Consider the following 24,000-nt stretch of genomic DNA (forward strand, 5'->3'; position numbering starts at 1 on the left):
AACAAGTCCCTTCACATTTCTATCACCACAGTGTGTCATAGATAACTACTGTTTTGTTGCTACACATCTTGCCCCAGTTTTGTGTTCACTGCTGTAGTTTCAGCTCCCAACATAGGTTTTAATATTGGTTGAGTGAGGAAATAGTCGGAGAATCAACCAGTCCAGAATGGCAGAAAGCCCAGCCTTTTACTTTTCCAGCCTCAGCCAACAAGATCTAAGCTTCCTCCAGGTTGACCTGTTACTGCTTTATTTATTTATTTATTTTAAGGTTTTTATTTACTTGAGGGCAGCCCCGGTGGCGCAGTGGTTTAGTGCCGCCTGCAGTCCACGGTGTGATCCTGGGGAACCGGGATCAAGTCCCACATCAGGCTCCTTGCATGGAGCCTGCTTCTCCCTCTGCCTGTGTCTCTGCGCCGCCCCCCCTCATATGAATAAATTAAATCTTAAAAAAAAAAAGATTTTTATTTACTTGAGAGAGTGCTCGAGTGAGTCGGAGAAGGGGCAGAGGGAAAGAATCTTCAAGCAGACTCCCCACTGAGCACAGACCCCCCCCACACACACACACAGCTCCATCTCCCAACTCGAGATCATGACCTGATCTGAAACCAGGAGTGGGAGTTTTAACCCACTGAGCCACCAAGGCACCTCTATTCCTGCTTTATCCTGTCTCAGATCCTGACTTATGAACACTGCAGTGTCTGGGGAGACTGCACCCCCTTAAATCCAGCTCAAGCTGGAAAGGGGTAAAGGGATTCACCCAGCCTGTGTTCCACTGGGCTGGAGTCCTAGGACTCTGTGATGCCCTATCCCTAGGCAGTCCTATTTCATGACATGAGGAAAGATATTGACGTCACAACACATGGGATGAGCTGCACTTTGGGGCATAGGTGCAGGGTCTGGTGGAGGGAGCAGCATTTGATACAGCAATGCCAAAACTGGAGATAAGTGGCTGTGGGTGGAATGGGGACGTCCTGGCAACCTTGGGGCAAGCTTAGGACTAGCAAACTACAAACAAAGCCCTTAAGTCCCTATGCCTTGGAGGGTTTATGTGTCACTAATCTGCTCAGGGCAGTTTCCACCTCTCAGCAGCTGAGATTCGATCTAATGGGGAGGTGGTAGAAAAAGCTCAGTAAAGGGAATCCCTGGGTGGCTCAGCGGTTTGGCGCCTGCCTTTGGCACAGGGCGTAATCCTGGAGACCCGGTATCGAGTCCCACATCGGGCTCCCTGCATGGAGCCTGCTTCTCCCTCTGCCTGTGTCTCTGCCTCCCTCTCTCCCTCTCTCTTTGTGTGTCTCTCATGAATAAATAAATAAAATCTTAAAAAAAAAAAAAAAAGCTCAGTATAAAACACTGGATAAGCTCTTGAAGCCTAATGTGGGCACAAAAGTTTCTTGTTTGTCCTTTGCTTAATCTTGTATGATAGGATTTTTCAAACATACAGGAAGTTGGGATAATATTGTAATGCAGTGAACCCCTATGTACTCATTACTCAACTTTAACATTTAATAAATGGCGAATCTTGGGGATCCCTGGGTGGCTCAGCGGTTTGGCGCCTGCCTTCGGCACAGGGCATAATCCTGGATACCCGGTATCCAGTCCCACATCGGGCTCCCTGCATGGAGCCTGCTTCTCCCTCTGCCTGTGTCTCTGCCTCTCTCTCTCTTATGAATAAATAAAATCTAAAAAAAAAGAAAAAAAAGGAAGCCAATCTTTTCCCATTATTTTGCATACTTGCCCCACAGCTCCTCCTAGCTTATTTTAATCGAATCCTACATACCTCATATTATTTCATCTGTAAATACTTCAGTATGTATCTGAAAGAGATAAGGACTCCGTTTTTTAAAAAGTTTATTAATATTTTTAGAACCTCCACAGAATGTGGGGCTCGAACCGAGCTAGTTAGGAGACCAGAGATCAAGAGTCCCATGCTCTTCTGACTGAGCCAGCCAGGCACCCTGAACTACTTTAAAGTTGTATTTATTTATTTTTTAGAGAGAGCAGAGGGAGAGAGACTCCATGCTGAATACAGAGCCTGACATGGGGCTAGATCGATGACCCCAAGAACACAATCTAAGCCAGAAATCAAGAGACAGATAATCAACAGACTGAGCCACCCCAGTGCCCCCTCAACTCCTTTTTAACACAGACACACAAGCCATTACTGTACCTTAAAAGTTTTAGTAATATCAGCTAATACCCTGACCATATTCTCTTTGTATTTCATAAATTACTTTTATAGTTGATTTCTTGGAATTAGGATCCCAACAAGGTCCAAACCTTTGCAACACTGCATGATGTGGCTATGTCCCAGAAGTATCTTCTATAGTAATTTCCCTTTCCATTTTATTCTATTTTACAGGTTATTTGACCCATTTATTTCCTATATTAAAAAGAAATGTATTGATTGATAGCATGACCTGGTGGAGTGGCAGAGAGAGATGGAGAAAGAATCCTAAGCTGATTCCATGCTGAGCTGGGAGCAGAGCCATAGACGGGGCTGGATCCTACTTCCCTGTGATCATGACCTGAGCAGAAGAAATGGAAGTCAGATGCTAACAGGCTGAGCCACCCAGGCACCCCTATCTCCTATATTTTGGATATATTAGGTTTCAATTCCTACAATGTTTATTGTCATGTTTCTACTACCCTCCATATTTCCTATCAACTGGTATTTACATCTTGAGACTTGATCAGGTTCAATTTTTGGCAATTAGTGAAGCTTTGTACTTCCTATGCATCTCACAAGGAAATGATGATCTGATATTACAAATTAGCGAGTTCAGGTATTGTCAGCAAATCTAGGAGTTAAAATGGCTTCTTTTTCTTCTTTTTTTTTTTTTTTAACAAGGTGAATCCAGATTATTACCATCACCCCTGAAAATTCCCTAATTTCTCTTCCCAGTCAATTCTTACCCCAAAGTCAATCACTTTTCTGAAATTGTTTTCACCCTTTAGTTTTTCCTATTCTAGAACCGTATAGAAATGGCATCATATAGATGCCACTCCGTATCTAGATTCTTTCATCTATTCAGTTATCTTTATTATATGAATATGCCACAGTTTATCCATTTTCTCACGAAGGATTATTATTTTAAATTTTTAAAGATTTTATTTATTCATGAGAGACACAAAGAGGCAGAGACATAGGAAGAGGGAGAAGCAGGCTCCATGCAGGGAGCTCCACGCGGAACTCGATCCCAGGACCCTTGGATCATCACCTGATTCGAAGGCCGACCCTCAACCGCTGAGCCACCCAGACGTCCCTCCGACGGACATTAAGTCAAAACTCCTGTATCCAAAGTTACAGCTGGCAGGATTTAGCTTCCATTGGACCCTAACGCGCTCCCCTTCTTTCAGGCTCCGTGTCCCATTTCTCCGCGCCTCGCCTCCAGCAGCTGGGAAGCCAGAGAGCTCCCAGGCGGCAGCTAAATTTGGGGGGTAGATTTGATTGACAGTCAAGATCCCCAGTGATCAGTGCCCTCCGGATCCCCAGTGGGTTTCGCCCATTTTACGAAGTTCTGAAAACCTCGCCAAAGTGCCCAACCCTTGTTTGAGCGAGCTAGGAGAATTGAGTGTACCTTTAGAGATTGGTTTAGGGTGTAATCCTCATGATGGGAACGCTGCCTTCTGGCCAGGCAAGAGACCAGGGCGTTGACGCGTTGCCTCGCGTTTTCAAAGGTCCCTTCCAGGCCGCCGTCCCCTTCCCGATAGGCTAAGTGCTGGCGGATCGCACGAGACTTCCGGGAGGTCTAGGAAGTCGTTTCTCTCTCTGGCAGGAGGCGGGGTCTTTGCCGCACGCCGCGAAATCTGTGGGTGTAGACTGGATCCCGGCTGCAGGCGGAGTGGACAGGGAGGGACGGGTGGGTCCCGCGGCTGCTGTTCTGGACGAGAGTCCTCCGAGGCTGCGGCTCTCTGATCGAGAGGTGGCCATTCATTCGAGCGCAGGAGCGAGGGCCCCTTCGGGGGCTCTTAGGCACCGTGCCCAGGCTTGAGGGAGCACCGCCCCGCTCGTACCCCGGGCTGCTGCCGACCTTCTCTGAGCGGAGGGCGTCGCCCTTCTTCCACCCCGCTGCTCCGGTGCCCGCTGCCATGGCCTTTCCCCATCGGCCCGACGCCCCCGAGCTGCCTGACTTCTCCATGCTCAAGAGGCTGGCCCGAGACCAGCTCATCTATCTGCTGGAGCAGGTCAGTCCCCGCCACGCCTGGGGCCTTTTCTGCATCAACAGTTTAGCGCTCACTGGACGCCTAATTCTTCCTGAGTCCCCTTATCTTGATCCAGGCCGTTGGTATTGTCCTTGGAGCTTCTGTGGCAGGTCTTAGGTGAAGCATTTAGGGAGGAAAAGGAGAGGGCAGTAAGAGCCGCTTGGGACCTAGCAAAGAGTCCCAACAATGAAGTCACTTTGGTATGCAAGGGAGACACCAGTTGTGCCCCGCATCACTGGGGATGGAAAGATGGTTAAGACATCTTTGTCCTTAAGGGTCTACTCCAGTAGGAGCCCAGTGAAACAGAGATTACCACACAGGGGGCGCCGTCTGGTAAATGGGTGATAGGTAGGATGCCAGAAGCGTTCAGAATAAGCAGACATTCCTAGCAGGAATGATCTGGGAATTTTAAGGAGCTGGATTGTGAAAAATAAGCATATTTTCCTTGGAGAAGGAGGAGCATATTCCAGGCAGATGGACTGGTTTGTAGGAGCAAAGTTGAGGAACCGGGGAAGGACAAGTTGTATACAGGGAGGAGAGCTATCAGAAGTTAACCAGTAGGCATTAGGCAGCCCCTGAAGATTTTCTTTCCCCATTTAAGGGGTGAAGCAATACTTGAAGATGATTATCTGTGGGTTGGAGTAACTGAGCAACAGGAATGCTAGTTAGGAGACCATAGATCAGGCAAAATTAGTGACCATGGGGTTGAAGGGAAAGGATGGATTTTTAAGTCATGGTAAAAGGAATGTCAAAGATTTACTGATTGTGAAGGTTGAGCGAGAAGCAAAGCTGAGTTTGAGATTTTTATTGTGTTAATAGGAAAACAACGTTGTTGCTATAGTTGTAATGCATTATGTGTATATTTATTTGTTTAATGTCCAGATTCCCTACTATATCAGAAAGTCCTTGAGAACAAAGAACGTGTCTGTTCTGTTCAACGCTGTGTACGCAGGGAGTACCTAGCTTGGAGTTAAGCACATAGCATGTATTTAATAAATATTCTTTAAATGAACATGAAATCGAAATGAAAAAAAAAATGAATTAAAGGGACAGGTTGACTGGATAGGGTGAAGTGAAGATGCTAGTAGGAAATACTGCTTGTAGCATCCAGCAGATAGAAACGTAGAGCCGCAGCTGGGATGCAGATGGGGACTCAAAAGAATCTCGGAGAACTCGGGATCTGGAACCAAGTTTTATATCATTTATATGCCTCGTCATGATAGCACAGTGACTTACACATAAAAGACTCTCAAATGTGTGAGGAATTGAAAAGAGATGCTACTTAACACTGCTAATAGGTGAGAAGCACATGAAAGAGAGTAAATGAGACCAAGGATGGGTACTTGTACAGGGAACTCAGGAGGAGCTGCCCACAAGGGCAACTCACTGTGGCCAGTGCAGGTGTCTGTGCAAGAATTTGCCCTTCATGCTGGCACTTTTTCTGACTTAATTCTTGTTGACAAAAAAAAAAAAAAAAAAAATTCTTGTTGACAGGCACTGCTGGTCTGGCTTGAAACCTCAGAATCCTCTTTGACTCTCCTTCCCCGCCTCACGTTTAACTGAATCAGTTGCTGAGTCCTAAGAATATTTCCTCACACCTGACTTTATTTTTTATTTTTATTTTTTTTACACCTGACTTTAGAGATTATAACACACATTACAAAGAAGATAGTAAGGGAAAGTATAAAGAGAAAAAAATCACATCCAATGAACAGATACAAGCACTGTTAACTGTTAATTTCTTTCAGTTATTTAAGAAATTCTCTTACACATTCCATGTATCCTTAGCATATTTTTGTTGACCACACCACTAGCTTCAATCAGGTCCTCATTCATTGCTCCACTCTTGGTCTGCTTGGACTATTGCTTTAACCACAGAAGTGGACTCCCTGCCTCTGATTTCTCATGTCTCCAATCCATTACATCCACAGTGCCCAGATTTATCTAACTAAAACTTCCAGCTGAGTGGATGCTTCAAGGTACAAAAACTTTCTGTTTTCCCTTGTTCATAGAGGATCAACTCCAAATTCCCTAACCAGACTCTGGGGTCCTTCATGCTCCAGTTCCAGTCACCTATTTCAATCCTGTTTCCCACCTTCCCCCTACATCAAGATTTCCTGGCCTTGGTGCCACTGACATATGGGGCCAGCTAATACTTTGTTGTGGGACTGTCCCATACACTACAAGACTTTTAGCAGTATCTCTAACCTCTACCCACTAGATGCCAGTAAAACCCCCTGCCCCAAGTCAGATAACCAAAAATGTCTCCAGACAATGCCAGATGTCCCCATGGGGCAGAACCATCCCTGATTGAGAACCATTTCCCTACACTTAACCTTATGCATCAGCCAGACCGAATTGCTTGTTCTGTCCTTACTCTGTCTGTGGCCTTTGCTGGATTGCCATCTTAGATCACTGCCAATGCCCTACTCATTTGTCAAGACCTAGTTGAGAGCTAACTTCTAACCACTTCCCTCTCTTTGCCACTCATTGTGACCCCTCATTCCCTGGGCAGATGAGACACAGCAGCAGTAGAAGGGATGCAGGAATCAGATGGCAGGGATTTGGATGGGAGAGTGGATGGGTGGGTTTGGACTGTTCTGGGCTAAGTTTTCTGCTTTGAACATGGGTTATTTTTGTAATTAGAAGAAAAAACACTGGGGATCCCTGGGTGGCGCAGCGGTTTGGCGCCTGCCTTTGGCCCAGGGCGCGATCCTGGAGACCCGGGATCGAATCCCACATCGGGCTCCCGGTGCATGGAGCCTGCTTCTTCCTCTGCCTGTGTCTCTGCCTCTCTCTCTCTCTCTCTGTGACTATCATAAATAAATAAAAATTAAAAACAAAAAAAAAAAAAAAAAAAGAAGAAAAAACACTACTTAAACAGAGGTGACAGTTGAGGGGTTGCCAGATGCAAAGGGGGGCTTTGTTTGGTGTGGCTTTGTCCAACAGTCAATAGAGATTATTGGGAGGCAGAGTGGAGAACAGAGCAATGATGCAGAACAAGGTCATGGGCAAGCAGGAGTGTTGAGGACTTAACCTTCGAGAAGGTAAAGTAACTTTCCACCGGTACAGAAAATGAGAAGACAAACGAGGCGAATATATAAAGAAATGTCCACTGTGGCCACAGATAATAAATAAGGTGTTGGGGTAAATGATATGATGCCTAGGGTACCTCCAACTCAGTTTGTGCTTTTATTAAGTGGATGGCTGGATGAGCTCTTAGCTGAGGGAGCATGTGTGACCTATGAGTGACCCAAGGTACTGTGTTCAGCTTCCAGGAAAAAAGGACTTGTTCATTGAGGCAGATCTCATGAGCCCCTTGGATCGGATCGCCAATGTCTCCATTCTGAAGGTACCCGCCCCCTTTCCCAGTGGACTTGGGCTCCTCTTTCCTCATGAAGCAGGTTTTTTTTTTTTTTTAATGTTAATAAATGAACAGTACAAATTACTAAGGAGTGCCTGCCCTTTTAGGTAAAATGCAGGGTAGCTGAATTGGGTGGACAAAGGGGATTTGATGTTGTTGTTTGGGTTGTTACTGAATTGTTTGGTTTGGGTTTTTTTTTTTTTTTTTTTTTACCTGTTGACAGTTTGAGGAAAGTTCAGTGGGATGGTTGTCAGGGAGGCAGTTTGATTCCTAGAAGTAGCATGAAGAGGAGCCCTTACAGAAGTCCTCTCTGTGTCCTGCTGTGGGTTTCCAAGCTTTTATTGCATTGTCTTGTTGGGTTCTCTCTGTAGCAACACGAAGTAGACAAGCTGTACAAGGTGGAGAGCAAGCCAGCCCTCAGCTCCAATGAACAGTGAGTGTCTGGGAAAGTTCATCTAGGCTCCAGGCTGGAGGAGGTCCCAGCACCTATGCCTCCTGTCCTTGGCTGGGATCTGGCACCGTATTTGTGATGTGGTTCACCTTCCCGTACTTGCACAAGTTCATGCCTAGGTTATGCTGTGCCGTCTTAATTGGTCTTCCTTCTGCATGTTCTCCCTTTCCTGTCCTCTTCTCTCTCTAATCCGGTCAGCCATCTCTAGCCAGATTGATTAATCTTTGAAAAATATTTTCTTTTTTTTTATTTTAAAGATTTATTTTTATTTATTTATGATAGACATAGAGAGAGAGGCAGAGACACAGGCAGAGGGAGAAGCAAGCTCCATGCCAGGAGCCCGACGCGGGACTCGATCCCAGGACTCCAGGATCGCGCCCTGGGCCAAAGGCAGGCGCGAAACCACTGAGCCACCCAGGGATCCCTGAAAAATATTTTCATTATGCTCTTCTCAGGAACCTTTGAGGCTTCCTTTAGTTACTGATTAAAATCCAGATTGTACTTTGTAAAAAAATAAAAAAATAAATAAAATCCAGATTGCTCACCACAGATTCCAAAGCTATCTCCAGTGAGGCTCACATTGTCTTTCCAGCCTGGTCTTTCATGTGTCCCCTCAAGCCTCTGCTTGACACACACTTTCTTTTCTTTTTTTTAAGTTGTATTTATTTAAGTAATCTCTACACCCAATGTGGAGCTTGAGCTCATGACCCCAAGATCAAGAGTCACATGCTCCATTGACTGAGCCAGTGGGGCAACCAACTGTGTGCACATGCCTTTGCCCTCTGGCCATGCCATTCACTCTGCCTGCCCTTGCTGCTCCTGCAAAATATACCTGGCCTTGGGATACCTGGGTGGCGCAGCGGTTTGGTGCCTGCCTTTGGCCCAGGGCGCGATCCTGGAGACCCGGGATCGAATCCCACGTCGGGCTCCCGGTGCATGGAGCCTGCTTCTCCCTCTGCCTGTGTCTCTGCCCCTCTCTCTCTCTCTCTCTCTCTCTCTCTCTCTCTCTGTGACTATCATAAATAAATAAAAATTAAAAAAAAAAAAAATACCTGGCCTTGGGATGCCTGGGTGTCTCAGTGGTTGAGCATCTGCCTTCAGCTCAGGTCATGATCCTGGGGTCCTGGGATTGAGTCTTGCATCAGGCTTCCTGCGGGGAGCCTACGTTTCTGCCTCTCTCTCTCTGTTTCTTATGAATAAATAAAGTCTTAAAAAAATCGCTGGCCTTCAGAGCCCAGCACCACCTCCTCCATGAAGTTCTGTGTCACCATCCCAGTCCAGGGTTTCCATGGTGTTTAGTGTTTGTCCTGCTCACTTGGCACGTAGTCACAGACAGCCTGTTTCTGGCCTTCATTTTTATTTTTTTTGTATTTTTCAAACTTAAGTAATGTTCATTCTCCCCTTAGAGGAAAAAGTTCTCCAGGATACATGGAGAGTACCTCCATGAACCTCTATTTGAAAAACACTATTTTATATACTATCTTGGAACTTTTTTTAACACTTGACCATTATTATGCTCCATACATGTGTGTATCTTATTTTGCCCAATAGATTGTAAATTATGTGAGGGCAGGAGCTCCTGGGGCCCACATGGGGCCCATAAGTACCTGCAGCACCAATGTACCTCTCGTACTGAAGGGAGTTTTCTGTGCATGGTATGTGGTAGGCCAAGAGAGCTGGCATGGCTTTGGCTAGGATGAGAACTATCAGCCTGGCAAGAAGAGCAAATGAAGAGTTGACATTGTTTCTGTTTCTTCAAAGCTGCTATCACCAACTTCATGATTTTTCCTCACTGAGGTTTTTTGTTTTGTTTTGTTTTTTTCCTTTCTCTCCCACAGGCTGTGCTTCTTGGTCCGACCTCGCATCAAGAACATGCGATACATTGCCAGTGAGTATGCCATGGCGCTACGTGTAACTAAGACCTAGGAAAGAGTGGCCAAGATTAAGGGCCTAGGCCATAAGGACCTTTTAATGAGAAAATATGGTTCAAATTGGCCATACCACTTGAAGAGGATGTCTACTTCCTTGCTTCTAGTCTTAACAAAGGGCCCGTGATTTTCTAGGTTGCTTTCCTTCTGTTTGTAGGTCTTGTCAATGCTGACAAAATGGCTGGCCGAACTCGAAAATACAAAGTGATCTTCTGCCCTCAGAAGGTGAGTTTGGGTTCTGGTGGGAGTAGGGGAGGGTAGATCAGGATGAAAGGCTGGGAAGGGGCAAGGGGCCAATAGCTGTGTCTCCCCCAAAACAAATTATGTGTGACTGAACAAAATACCTATTTCCATCTTGTCATTAACGTGGTCTTGATTATTTAGCAGAGGGTCTGTTGTCAAACCACCCCAGTTACAGATTGTGGAATTGTGAGAGGGAGTGTCTATGTAGACTTCTTCTGAAGCAGAACCTGCTGTGTATCCCTTCTAACTCAGATTTCTGTATAGTAATGTGCACGATGTTATGGCATTCCAGTGATTTTGTCCCTTTGTCCCTTTAACAGTAAGTACAATAAATCATTATTCCTCCATGCTCATTCAAGGCATGTGACCAACTGCCCCTGGGATACTAGAGCCATACTAATGTACTTTGAAAAAGCCTTTTCTTACACAAAAAAGGAAGCTTAGAGACCATTTTACTCTACCCCAGCTTTGAGGAGTGGAGGGAAGGAAAGCCCACAGTCAAGCAGGGAGTTCACATCTTCAGGCTAGGTCCCTTCCATCTTTTTTAGCTCAATAATTGTAGTGTTTGGTGGTAGTCGCATTGCCGTTCCCTGATTCCATCAAGTTCCCTCACTCCCATGTCAGCAAGGTGCATTATGGGTACATCCTCATCTTACATACAGGGCCTGCTTTAGGCCTATAAAGCTATACCAAGTAGTTTATGCTGCATGGAGAGCAGATAGAAAATAAAGTTGAAAGGACAGAGATTTGTTTTCTTTTTCTTTTTCTTTTTTCCCTTTTACTTATTTTTAAAAGATTTTGTTTATTCATTAAGACAGAGAGATACAGGGCAGCCTGGGTGGCTCAGTGGTTTAGTGCTGCCTTCAGCCCAGGGTGTCATCCTGGAGACTCGGATCGAGTCCCACGTTGGGCTCCCTGCGTGGAGCCTACTTCTCCCTCTGCCTGTGTCTCTGCCTCTCTCTCTTCTCTGTGTCTCTCATGAATAAATAAATAAAATCTTTAAAAAAAAAAGAGAGAGAGAGAGAGAGACAGCATGAGCACGGGGAGAATCAGAGAGAAGGAGAAGCAGAGTCCCCGCTGAGCCAGGGGCCCGACTTGGGGCTCAGTCCCAGGACCAGGAGATCATGACCTGAGCCAAAAGCAGGTACTTAACCATCTGAACCACCCACGCACCCTGATTTATTCTTTTCCAATCTTTCCCAAAAAACTCTAGAGAAAGTAGAAGCAGTAGCTCAGTCTCAAACACTAAAGCCAAACTGGATGTGAATCCTTGCTTTATCATTATAACCTGTGTGATCTTGGATAAGTTACTTACCTGCTCTGTGCCTCAGTTTTCTCATCTATAAAATGGAGTTGATAGTACTTACCTTTTTTTTTTTTTGACATAACAGGGCTGAGCATGTTACTTTATTTTAATTTCAGTATAGTTAACATACAGTGTTTTATTAGTTGCAAGAGTACAATACTGTGATTCAACAATTCCGTACATTACTCAGTGCTCATCACAATGAGTGCAGTCTTGATCCCCATCACCCATTCCTCCCATCTCCCAACTCACCTCCTCTCTGGTTACCATCAGTTTGTTCTCTCTAGTTAGTCTGATTTTTAGTTTGTCTCTTTTTTTCTTTGTTCTTTTGTTTAAGTTCCACACTTGAATGGCATCATACAGTATTTGTCTTTCTCTGACAGACTTAATTCACTTAGCATTATATTCTCTAGCTCCATCCATGTTGTTACAAATGGCAAGTCCTTACCTCTTTTAAATGACTTTCAGTTTTTGTTACAAAATCTAGTGAAATCACAGGCTTATATTGTTTTCTCATCATGTAAAAGAAATAAGAAAGAGCTAATGATCTTCCTTTGAAGATCATTTGAAGATTTGTAGCACAATCTTACTGCTATTTATCCTACTGAGAAATGTATCAAGTATAATGTCATTACCAGGGCAAGAAATTATTAAGTAAGATAACCAGTTGGAATTATAGGTTACTTTAAATGTTACTAAAGGAGCTGTGACAATAAATTCTAGTTCTTGGAGTCTTAAAAAAAAAAACAACTTTTTTTTTTAAAGATTTTATTTATTTATTTTGAGAGACACAGAGACAGAGACAGAGACACAGGCAGAGGGAGGAGGCTCCATGAGGGAGCCTGATGCGGGACTCAATCCTGAGGCTCCAGGATCACGCCCTGGGCCGAAGGCAGGAGCTTAAACTGCTGAGCCACCCAGGAACACCCCCCCCCCCTTTTTATTTTAAGATTTTATTTATTCATGAGAGACACACAGAGAGAGACTTTTTTCAAATTATACTTCCAACGACAGATTTGTTCAAAGAGGGAATAGAACATGTTGGTAATAGTTTTAAATAATCCTACAAGCCTCCCTATTGCACAGAAAAACAAAATTGTTTTTTTTTTTTTTTAAGATTTTATTTATTTATTCATGAGAGAGAGAGAGGCAGAGACAGAGGCAGGAGAGAAGCAGACTCCATGCAGGGAGCCCGATATGGGACTCGATCCTAGGACTCCAGGATCACGCCCTGGGCAGAAGGCAGATGCCAAACCGCTGAGCCACCCAGGGATCCCCAAAATTGGTATTTTGATGAATTTTCTCCATCTCATATCCTATTTAGATTCTTTGACTTAATTTTATATCATAACACAATCTCCCTCAATAGCTGTATTCTCTCTCTCTCTTCCTGAGACTCCTTTTGTTAATTATGAAGATTAGCAGGTTTGATCTGGGCTCTGGGATTCCAAGTATTTCACCTTCCCACTTATCTCAAAGGAAGAAGTGACCCGGGCCTCTTCCCCTCCTTGATTAGGCATTCACCTGTGTTTCTGGCCCCATGCCCATATTCCTTCTCTACTGTCCTGCTTTGTTGGGTAGATTCTTTTTTTTTTTTTTCTCCCAAGATTTTATTTGTTTATTCATTAGAAACACAGAGAGGCAGAAATATAGGCAGAGGGAAAAGCAGGCTCTGGACAGAGAGCCCGATGTGGGACTCGATCCTAGGACCCTGGGATCACAACCTGAGCCAAAGGCAGAGGCACAACCACTGAGCTACCGAGGTGCCCCTGTCAGGTAGATTCTTTGTCTTCTGTCTTCAACTACATCTGTCCCTTCTAAAGAATTCTTCCTACTTCATGTCTTCTCCCAATTAGGGACTCTCCCTTCTGTTGAGTGAAGAGTTCTTGTTGTCACTCTCCTGCATCCTCACTAGATCCCAAACCCTTGAGGGCTCTGTTGTCAAATCCAGTGATGCCTGATTCCCTCCCGTCCTGCCTAATGTCTCTGGCATTTGACACTGTTGCCTGTTCCTCCTGAAATGGACCTTTGCTGCCTTGGGAGGCACCGTGTCCCCCGTTCCTGCCTCTGTGTCATCTTTCTGTCTTCCCTGCCAGGTTGTGCCCTATGCACCCTTTTAGTTTGCTGTTCCCTGGAATCCTGTCCACAGTGCTCATGTCCCTTTGTGTTCTTCTCTCTTGGGCAAATCACCCACTTTAAATATTCTGTGCCATTCACCCCTAGCCTGGATCTCCAGATCTCTTAATGATTCCAGGGGTCCCCTGGACCCATCCTCCCCTGACCTCCTTCCACACCAGTGCCCCTTCCCTGCTGCCTGCCCCACCTCCCCTGTTTCTGGGGTACATTGGGTCCTCCCTCCTACATCTGAGTGCAGGACTCACCCTTCGGGGACAGCTGAAATACCTTCTCCTTTGTGGTGCTTTCCAGTCTTGCGGGGAGGAAAGAGCTATGGACTTAATACCTAAATAAAGTGGGTAAAGGGAAACAAAGCGCTGGGCTGAATTGTTCCAGTGGTCATCCCTATGAGTCCACGTTCTCTTGTCTCCGTCACTGGGTCCAGTAGGTGTTGTCCTTGGTGCCCACAGAGGAACACCAGAAAGATGAAAAGAACAGAAAAGAAGGTGGTCACCAGCTGCTCCCTCTTGTCTTTCAGTTTCACGCATGTGAGATGGTGCTGGAGGAAGAGGGGGTCTATGGAGGTGAGAAGAGGCAGCCGCAAGTGGAGACGGGGAGAACATAACGCTATACCCCCACCCCACTCTACATGTTGGCCCTGGGAGGAGGGGAGCTCCCCCCCAGGGGGAGGGGGACAAGGCCCTGAAGGGAAGGCTGAAGGAGACGCCAGGTACCACCATTCCTCCGTCCCAAGACTCCCCTGAGAAGACTGCCTTCTCTCCCTCTGTGCTGCATGCATCGCTGACCCGAGCACGGAGCTCCTGCTGCAGATCCTGCCCTAGTGCCAGAATCTTCAGGGCCTTCTGCAGTCAGCCCCTTCCTGTCTCCTCAGCCTCACCGTGTGCAGCTCCCTTCTCTCTCCTGACTCTCTGTCCTTCAGCCATGGGCACTTCCCACTTGGTTTTTCTGTGGCTTAGAATATTCTCCGCCCTCAGCTTTTTTTTTTTTTTTTTTTTTTTTCCATACCAAAATCTTACTCAAATTCTAAGCGTAAATATTGGCTCTTTAGGGAAGTCTTTCCTGGACTCCTAAACTTTTCCTCTACCCTGCATAGCTGAGGTGGAGGTTCGATCCCTGAACTATCTGTGCTCCCAGATTGCTGTTCTACTTGTTTGGAGCACACCTAGAATGAGGTGTATCTGGTGTGTTCCTCGCTTACTAGATTGGGATTCTCTGGCGGAAGCTGGGAGCATGTTCGTTCCATTCACATACCCCTGGTGCTCGGCCTAGTGCCTGCACACATGTGGCTTCCTGCCAGTATTTGTTGAGTAGTGAATGAGTGTCCCCTCAGCACATTTGGTGGGTACTCAGATGAAGACACATTGCGTAGCAGGCTGTCATGTGCATGTCTCTTTCTGTTAACAGACCATGGACTCCTTTAAGGCTCAGGCTGGGTCTTACTTGTCTCTGAGTGTCCTGTGCTCAGTGTGGTGGTGGGCATGTGGCGGCGCTCAGATGTTTCTATGTCACTGTGGCAGACCCTCTTTCTCCCGCCATGGAGCCCCATGCCTTCCATGGGGAGGCTGACTTGCCCTGTTCCCACAGATGTGAGCTGCGACGAATGGGCCTTTTCTTTGCTGCCTCTTGATGTGGATCTGTTGAGCATGGAGCTGCCAGAATTTTTCAGGGACTACTTCCTGGTAAGTGCAGGGTCTTTGGGTCTTGGCATCGACAGGCAGGGACAGGTGGGGTCCAGTGAGCTAGCAACATTGATGTAACCTTCATGCCATTCCTATAATTTATCATGAGGGGAGAGCATTTTGTGGGTTGAGTGCTACTGGTTGCTGTCCACCAGTAGGGGCCAATCAGAAAGCTTTCAGGCAGTCCCCACACCCTGCCTTCCTGCTCCAGGGTTTCTAGGGCTAGCCCCTTTCCAGATGGGTCTGTTGGGTTGAGCCATATCTCCGTGCAGGAAGGAGATCAGCGCTGGATCAACACTGTGGCACAGGCCTTGCACCTTCTCAGCACCCTCTACGGACCGTTTCCTAACTGCTACGGAATTGGCAGATGCACCAAGGTGGGCACTAGCAGGGCCCTTGTCCTAATAGCCCCTATTTTACCTGTTCCATGCCCACCATGGACTGCCCACAGGCATCTGCAATAAGATGCAGATTCTTTGGCTTGCTTTTATTGTTCCAGAATAGTTCCTCAGAGAGGAGGACTTATGTGACTAGCACTCCTGAGTCTTATCTTTGGGGTTGGAAATTGTCCTTCATCGGCAGGGGAGAGGTTGGGAGGGGTGGGCCCAGATGGATGTGTAGTGGGTAGTAGTGTTAATAGTGAGCTCCCCTCAGCTAGTGCTGGCTGGGGTCAAGGAGAGATGTTACGTGGAAAAGAGTTGGTGGGGCTGCAGCAAGGACCTGGTCACCAGACTGAGATTGTCTTGGTCCCTGGCAGATGTCATATGAATTGTGGAGGAGACTAGAAGAGGAGGAGGATGGTGAAACCAAGGGCCGAAGGCCAGAAATTGGACATATCTTCCTCTTGGACAGAGGTAAATGCTGCTCAGCACTCCTGTTGTCTTTGGACCCTCGAGGACATGGGTGGCTCAGTTAGGACCATTGGTTTGGGGCTATGAATGCCAGCGTTGACCGGGAGCACGGCACTTGGGCCCCGTGGCGGCACCTGAGCCGGGCAGCTGCGTAGGTCAGGGAGGATCCTCACGGCTGGGGATCTCGGTTTCAGATGTGGACTTTGTGACAGCACTTTGCTCCCAGGTGGTTTACGAGGGCCTGGTGGATGACACCTTCCGCATCAAGTGCGGTAAGTGGCATCCTGGCAAGGTGGAGGGGGTCCTCAGCTCCCGAGGTCTCTTACCTGGGCTGGGACCTCTGGAGATCCTCATAGCTGCTCCCTCTGCTCTCAAGGGAGTGTCGACTTTGGCCCAGAAGTCACATCCTCTGACAGGAGCTTAAAGGTTCTACTCAATGCTGAGGACAAGGTGAGGGGGGGCTGGCTACTGGCCGTGGATTGGTGTGGGCCCCACTCTGGGTGGGGAGGCTGAGTCTGTGGGAGACGGATTCCCCGCTAGGAACGAGCATACCCCAGAGCTCAGTCGCTGGTACTTGTCATGCATCCATGCTGCCAGCTCCGCTTTCTCTGTGCTTTTGCTAGAACAGAACACACCTCTTGTGCTCTGGTCACACTACCGAGGGAGGAGGGACTAGTTAGGGTTATCTGGTAAGTTGTTGCTGGCTTGTTCCCCTTGCAGGTGTTTAATGAGATTCGTAATGAGCACTTCTCCAACGTCTTTGGCTTTTTGAGTCAGAAGGCCCGGAACTTGCAGGCTCAGTATGATGTGAGGTCCAAGCCCGGGGTCCTCTGTTTCGTTTCCCCAATGGCTTCCCAAGGCGGCTGACAACCCTAATGCGATGACAGCCCCCTGTCTTTTCTCTTGGAATCGGGGAGACTGAGGGAGGGTGGTGGTGTCTCGTGTCTGAGGGCTGGGAGAGCTTGACCTTGTGAGGATTTCCCCCAGCGCCGGAGAGGCATGGACATCAAGCAGATGAAGAACTTTGTGTCCCAGGAGCTCAAGGGACTGAAACAGGAGCACCGCCTGCTGAGCGTCCGTAGGTTTCAGCCGGAGGGGAGGGCGAGGGGCTGCTACAGAAGAGATCTGTCCTGGGAGAGAGCTCTGTTCACCCAGCAGATAATGATCTTGTTTCACCTGAAATGGGACGAAGTGCTTCTGCATTTTGCCTTAAGAACTTTATATTTTTGGGACTCCTGGGTGGCTCAGTGGGTTAAGCGTCTGCCTTCAGCTCAGGTCATGATCCCGGGGTCCTGGGATTGAGCCCCACATCGGGCACCCTGCTCAGTGGGGAGCCTGCTTCTCCCTTTCCCTCTGCTGCTCCCCCTGCTTGTGCTCTTTTCCTCTCTCAAATGAGTGAATAATATCTGAAAAAAAAGTTTTTCTGGATAATAAAGGCATATTCTTCTAGAACTGGGAATGTGTCTGCTTGCTTTTTGTCCTGTCTGCAGATATTGGGGCCTGTGAATCGATCATGAAGAAGAAGACTAAGCAGGACTTCCAGGAGCTCATCAAGACTGAGCATGGTAGCTGCAGTGGCCGTGCCCAGCTCCATTCCGTGCTTCTGCTTCCCTTGCTCCCAGCACCTTCCCATCCAGCAAAGATGCCATCTGGCTCCTTCTAGCTGGTGCTGGCTGGGTGGAATGCTGGTTCCTGTTAGGAGTCCTGGGGGCCCCTTAACCTACCCCAAGCATGGAGAAAGATGGGGAGACAGACACCTGTTAGCATACATGGCAACAGCTGAGCTGCATGCCCTATAATGTGCTCTCCTCTGCTTACTCCCAGCGCTGCTGGAGGGCTTTAACATCCGAGAGAGCACCAGCTACATTGAAGAACACATAGACCGGCAGGTGAGCAGATGGCCGGGGTTGCTGGGAACGGTGTGCCATGGGGTTGGCCTCCAGAAGGAAGAGGAGAGAAGAACATGTGTCATGAAACTTGAATTCTCTTTGACTCTCTTTCTGGGCAGGTGTCGCCTATAGAAAGCCTTCGCCTCATGTGCCTTTTGTCCATCACTGAGAATGGTGAGCCCCTGGAACCAGAGATGCCAGACTGAAAAATCATACCTCAGGGATAGAGCAAATCCTTTTGAATGACAGACATAATATCCTAGCAGACAGAACGTTTCCCAGTAATTTCATGGATTCTTTCCCCTGTAAAATAAAGCAGTTTTTGTTCCAAGTGAGACATCCTGAGGCTCTGGGGTGATTCACTGTCTCGACCCTAAGCAGGACCACACCCAGGGCCCCCAGAACAAGCCCAGTCACATCTTAGGACTGCAGGGGCACAGCGTAGAATGGTGTGTCTCTCTGTTTCATCCAGCCTCCTGCCTACAGCAAGGTTTCATAATAAAGACAGTCCAGGAAAGGGGTATAGCCAAACAATTTCATAAACGTTTCCAAAAGCTCAGATTCTGCGACCATCCGTGGCACAACTTTTAACCCCTTTATGCAATTTTTTCACCTGTTTGGGGTGTTTTGTTTTGTTTAAAGATTTTATTTATTCATGAGAGACACTGAGAGAGGCAGAGACGTAGGTAGAGGGAGAAGCAGGCTCCCCTTTGCCTGATGTGGCACTTGATCCCAGGACTCCAGGATCACAACCTGAGCTGAAGGCAGATGCTAAACCATGGAGCCACCCATGTGCACCCCCTCCTTTTTTTAAATTGGAAGTACAGTTGACACACAATGGAAGCTTAGTTTCAGGTGTACAGCACAGGGTTAGGCAGGTATGTACGCTATGCTGGGCTCCCCACAAGTGCAGCTGTGACAGTACTATCGACTATACTCCATGTGCTGTGCTGTTCGTCCCTGTGACTTGCTTGTCCTGTGACTCCGGGCCTGTCCTTCCCACCCCCCCTCCACCCCTTTTTGGCAACTGGTGTTGCCTGAAGTCTTGCAGGTGGGGATGTGTCTTTGAGGCCGCTCTTTGCCCCCAGAGGAGCAGTTTGCTTATTCTACATCTCCTCGATTGTACTTGCAAGCCCATTCTTTGTACCTCACTGGAGGAAATCACCCCAGACTGCCCTTTCGGATCTTATCTGAACACTTGTCCTATTCCTCAGTAGTCTGTGAAGCAGTTTGTGGTGGTGCTGGCCCAAAGCCAGGAGGGAACTCGCCCAGGTCCCTCCTCCCTCCTGCCATGTCCCCCTGCCACCTCCACTGTGAGCAGTGCACCTTTCTGTGTCCCTCCCTCAGCACCCTCACAGGTCAGGGCTCGTCCTCAGAACTCTCAGATCCAGGCTTCGTCTCTCAGTGAGCAAGCTTAAGTTTAGGAGTTAGTTTATTTTATTATTTTTATTTTTAAAGATTTTATTTATTCATGAGAGACATAGAGAGAGAGGCAGACACATAGGCAGAGGCAGAAGCAGGCTCCCTGCGGGGAGCTCGATTCAGGACTTGATCCCAGAACCCTGGGATCATGCCCTGAGCCAAAGGCAAGATGCTTAACCACTGAGCCAACCAGGCACCCCTAGGAGTCCGCTTAAAATCAACTGGCTAGAGCCAAGGTTAACATTTACTGAGTCCTTCCTCCTGATACAGGTGTTTTGGGGCACAAGAGGGTGAGGGGGTTTGGCTATAGATTTCAGGATACCTCAGCTGGTGTTCGCATGAACCTGTCCTCTCTCTCTGATCCTCAGGTTTGATTCCCAAGGATTACCGATCTCTGAAAACACAATATCTGCAGGTAAGGCTGGGAGAGTGTGCTCTGGAGGGAGCTTGGTGGAGGGAGGACCTGGACATTTCTGAAAGAGGCAGAAGAAGAAATGGCCCATTTCTTGTCTACATCTCCATGTTGTTGCCACTCTGGCCTCCCTCTTAGAGCATCTTGGGACAGTCAACCTCTCAGCATACAGAGACCCTCCCATTGCCTTTGACTCCCCCACTCCCTGCTCTCTTGGTGGGTGGCCAGTGCTGGGAGAACTGGAGCCACTGAGCTTTTGGACCAGGTGGTGAGTTCTCACCCCTGGGGCTCACTTGCACTTGAACCATCTTGTGAGGATTTGATACGGCTTTCCTTCCAGATCTTTCTCCAGTCTTACCTCATCTGTGAAGCCCTCCCCAGCACCCTTACGTCAGTAGCTTTCTCTTTTCTCTCATAGTTTTGTGCTTTTTTTTTTTTTTTTTGTCCTTTGTTTGGTGTTTGGGTATTTCTTTAGGGCACAGAATGCATAGCCCTTCTGTCCCTCACTTCCATATTACCTAACAGTATTAGACCTTGGTGTAGCGGATGCTCAGTAAATGGCTGAATTGCATTTTCTTCAGAGCTATGGCCCTGAGCACCTACTAACCTTCTCCAATCTGCGGCGAGCGGGGCTCCTAACAGAGCAGGCCCCAGGGGACACCCTCACAGCTGTGGAGAGTAAAGTGAGCAAGCTGGTGACGGACAAGGCTGCAGGTGAGCAGGGAGCATGGAGAACCCCTTCCATGGCCATAGTCCTCCCTTCTCACAGCAGCCAGAGCACTCTGGGAGGGAGCAAATGAGCTGGCAAAGGACGATGTGATTCTTCACTCTTCCTGGCATTACTACTGCTTCTGCTAGTAGGAGCATGTTCCCTTTATTGAACACTCAACCATGTGCTGAGAACTGTAGATAACAGATTCTCACTTAATGCTAACAAATATAAGTGTATAACCTCCATTTTGTAGATAAGGAAACAGGCTGAGTGAGGTGAACTGACTTGTTCATAGTCTCTCAGTAGTAAATCAGGTTTGAACCCATGTCAGTTTGACTCCATGGCCCCACACACTTCATCGGTGAGCCCAGATCACCCTGTAGACTGTATTGAGTAGATAGCAGGTACCCTGCAGGAGGAGGAAGACTGTGGTGGGAAGAAGGGTGGTGAGTGTCTTGATTGGTTCCAGAGAATTTTGGGTGAGCGGCTCCTCAAAGAGGAGAAGGGTCTTGAGATGTGAGTAGTCCTGCTATTTGCCATTTCTGAATGGTATCGTCTGTGTCTGTGTCACGGAATCCATAGACCTTAGATGAAATCCAGCACAAGTTTCCTTCCCAGGAAAGATTACTGATGCCTTCAGTTCTCTGGCCAAGAGGAGCAATTTTCGTGCCATCAGCAAGAAGCTGAATTTGGTATGTAGAAACAGGATGGATGGGGAAGTCATGGGTCCAGTCCTTGGTGGAGTACTTTGAATCCCTTGGTGGAGTATATCTCTTTGTTGTTGTTTTTTTATAAAGGTCCTTTCATTTGGTAGCATTTAATCATGAGCTTAATCTAATGAGATAAGACATAGAGATTCATCCACTTAATAAACATGTAACAATCACCCACCAATGCCAGAGGATAGGCCAAGTGCCACATCAGTGAGAGACATGTCCCATGTCACCAGGGGAGCTTCAGAGGGCCATCTTCTTTCCAGTCTTTGATAGGGAGCACGGAGAGCTCATTCAGGAGAATCAGTGGGTACTGAGCAAAAGCTTTAATCTTTGGTTATGGATTCTTCCTCTTTTTTTTTTTTTTTAAGGGCTTTTGCTGGTTTTCCCTTTAGCTGAAATAAGAACTGTTTTTTGGGATGTACTTTTCTTTAACCACATAAAGGGCTGGAGAGAGTAGTTGTCATGTGCCTCACATCATCCCCTTTGCCCTCAGATCCCACGTGTGGATGGCGAGTACGATCTGAAAGTGCCACGGGACATGGCATACGTCTTCAGTGGTGCCTACGTGCCCCTGAGCTGCCGAATCATCGAGCAGGTGAGAGCGACCCACTCCCATTCCTTGTTCACTCTCTGCTTTTTCTTGGTCCCTGGCCTGTCCCAACTTTTAACTACCCCAGTAGCTAACAAGAAATGTGACAGTTGGGCTGCTGTGACCTTCCCTTCCTAAGCCTACTCCTGTCTTAGACTTGCAACTGGTGCTCGTGCCTCCCAGGTGCTGGAGCGGCGAAGCTGGCAAGGTCTGGATGAAGTGGTGCGGCTGCTCAACTGCAGTGAGTTGGCATTCACAGGTGCGTGGCACTGGCCAGTGTGGGCAGGTGGGACGAGCAGAGGGCCGGGGCCACTGCCCAGCACCAGCACACCAGCGAAGATCTGAGTCTGGTCTGATCTCTGCAGACACGACCAAGGAAGACAAGGCTTCCAGCGAGTGCTTGCGCCTCATCCTGGTGGTGTTCTTGGGTGGTTGCACGTTTTCAGAGATCTCAGCCCTCCGGTTCTTGGGCAGAGAGAAAGGTAAGAGAGGGCAGAATGTGGGAGCCAGGGAACAGCAGGCAGCGCTCAGGAAGGTGGCTCAGTGGGCCTCTGGCTGCCACTGGCTGTAGTCAAGCTGTGGGCTAAAGAGCAGGGAGTCAAACTGTGGGCTGAAGAGCAGTTCCACTGGGTGCAGCAAGTCATCAGGCCCGTGAACATGGCACTGGTGCATCCATGTCTGCAACCTGCTGCCCTGGTCTGGAGCACTTGACGTGGCTTAGGCGTGGGGACCTCTGATCTGCTTAGTCACTGATGCTTGTGCTTTTGGCTCCGTAGGGTACAGATTCATTTTCCTGACAACAGCAATCACAAATAGTGCTCGCCTGATGGAGGCCATGAGTGAGGTGAAAGCCTGAAGTTCTTCCTGCCAGGGTTGACTCTTCCCTGGACACGTTTCCCAACAGGACACAGGAATTTGGTCCAGGCTGCTAACCAGGTGTCCTCCAGCTACCCTACTAAGAGCTTAGGAGCTCAGAATTGACTTGGGACTTAGGGAAGTTATGAGGAGAAAGATCACTTCCTGCTGCCAGGATATTTCTTTTTTTGTTTATGAAGTATAGCTTGTGCTGAAAAAATACAAGGGGGAAGAGGTATCTTTTGCTAAATCTTGTTTGAGTATCATTGTAAATAAAGCCTCTACTCTCAAGTGTCATGTAGTTCTCGATGTGCACTTCCATCTTAGTGAAGCACCGGCAGAGGTGGGGAGGGGTGGGGTTTCATGTGTTCTGTGGCCTGGACTCCGCAGCAGCTCTGGGTCTGGTCTGGTTCTCTCCTGAAACTTGCCCTGTACCAGTGTTTCCTCAACCATGGAACGAAGGGGACGGACTAGGTAGATGAAAAGCAATCACCCTCTAACTCTAAAATACTGTAGCTCATCATACTTTATTTTTTTAAGTAAACCTTTGCCCAATGTGGGGCTCGAACTCATGACCCTGAGGTTAAGGCTTGTAGCGTCTCCCAAAAGAGCCAGCCCAGCGCCTCTTTTGATTTATTATACTTTAGAAAAGAGAAGTTTGGGAATCCCTGGGTGGCTCAGTGGTTTGGTGTCTGCCTTCCACCCAGGGCATGATCCTGGAGTCCCGGGATCAAGTCCCATGTTGGGCTCCTTGCATGGAGCCTGCTCTCCCTCTGCCTGTGTCTCTGCCTCTCTCTGTCTTTCATGAATGAATAAATAAGATCTTAGAAAGAAAAGAAGTTTGTTACTGTTTTAACTTAAGGAAGCACTTCAGTATTAAGCATTTGCCTCTTACTGCAGAGTGAAAGATTGTATCCCATTAGAATGGGTTCAGGCATCGGCAAATGGTACTACTAAAAAGGTCACCAGTGCCCCCTCTTGCTGATTTTAGTGGTCTTTCTCTCCCTTAACCTTTTAAAAATTGTCAACTGAGGAGATCCCTGGGTGGCGCAGCGGTTTAGCGCCTGCCTTTGGCCCAGGGCGCAATCCTGGAGACCCGGGATCGAATCCCACGTCGGGCTCCTGGTGCATGGAGTCTGCTTCTCCCTCTGCCTGTGTCTCTGCCTCTCTCTCTCTCTGTGTGACTATCATAAATAAATAAAAATTTAAAAAAATAAAATAAAATAAAAAATAAAAATTGTCAA

The 24,000-nt window shown here is 47.6% G+C and overlaps 1 protein-coding gene and 1 long non-coding RNA gene across 3 annotated transcripts; one reads left to right on the plus strand and one right to left on the minus strand.

Moving 5' to 3' along the window:
- Nucleotides 1–471: 471 nt before the first annotated feature.
- LOC144298269 (uncharacterized) lies at nt 472–3,739 on the minus strand. Its single transcript, XR_013365194.1, has 3 exons — nt 3,579–3,739; nt 3,219–3,425; nt 472–2,525 (listed from the first exon to the last, which is right to left on the minus strand). It is a non-coding gene; the product is annotated as an uncharacterized LOC144298269 (long non-coding RNA).
- On the plus strand, nt 3,117–23,053 carry VPS33B (VPS33B late endosome and lysosome associated). 2 transcript variants are annotated; one of them, XM_077872729.1, is made up of 23 exons: nt 3,209–4,185; nt 7,475–7,555; nt 7,939–8,000; nt 9,857–9,906; nt 10,104–10,171; nt 14,149–14,194; nt 15,216–15,310; nt 15,583–15,687; nt 16,068–16,164; nt 16,356–16,433; nt 16,538–16,611; nt 16,882–16,968; nt 17,149–17,239; nt 17,652–17,726; nt 17,986–18,050; nt 18,170–18,224; nt 19,841–19,887; nt 20,466–20,598; nt 21,215–21,288; nt 21,806–21,907; nt 22,085–22,160; nt 22,267–22,383; nt 22,678–23,053. In XM_077872729.1, the coding sequence occupies exons 1-23, from the start codon at nt 4,090–4,092 to the stop codon at nt 22,755–22,757; spliced, it is 1,854 nt and encodes a 617-aa protein (XP_077728855.1). In that variant the 5' UTR covers nt 3,209–4,089; the 3' UTR covers nt 22,758–23,053. The 2 variants fall into 2 exon arrangements, with proteins under 2 accessions (XP_077728863.1, XP_077728855.1); XM_077872737.1 differs by lacking the exon at nt 22,678–23,053 and having other exon boundaries at nt 3,117–4,185; nt 22,057–22,160.
- The last annotated feature ends 947 nt before the right edge of the window (nt 23,054–24,000 follow it).

This window comes from Canis aureus, chromosome 2 (assembly GCF_053574225.1).
Source record: "Canis aureus isolate CA01 chromosome 2, VMU_Caureus_v.1.0, whole genome shotgun sequence".
NCBI classification, from domain to species: Eukaryota; Metazoa; Chordata; class Mammalia; order Carnivora; family Canidae; genus Canis; species Canis aureus.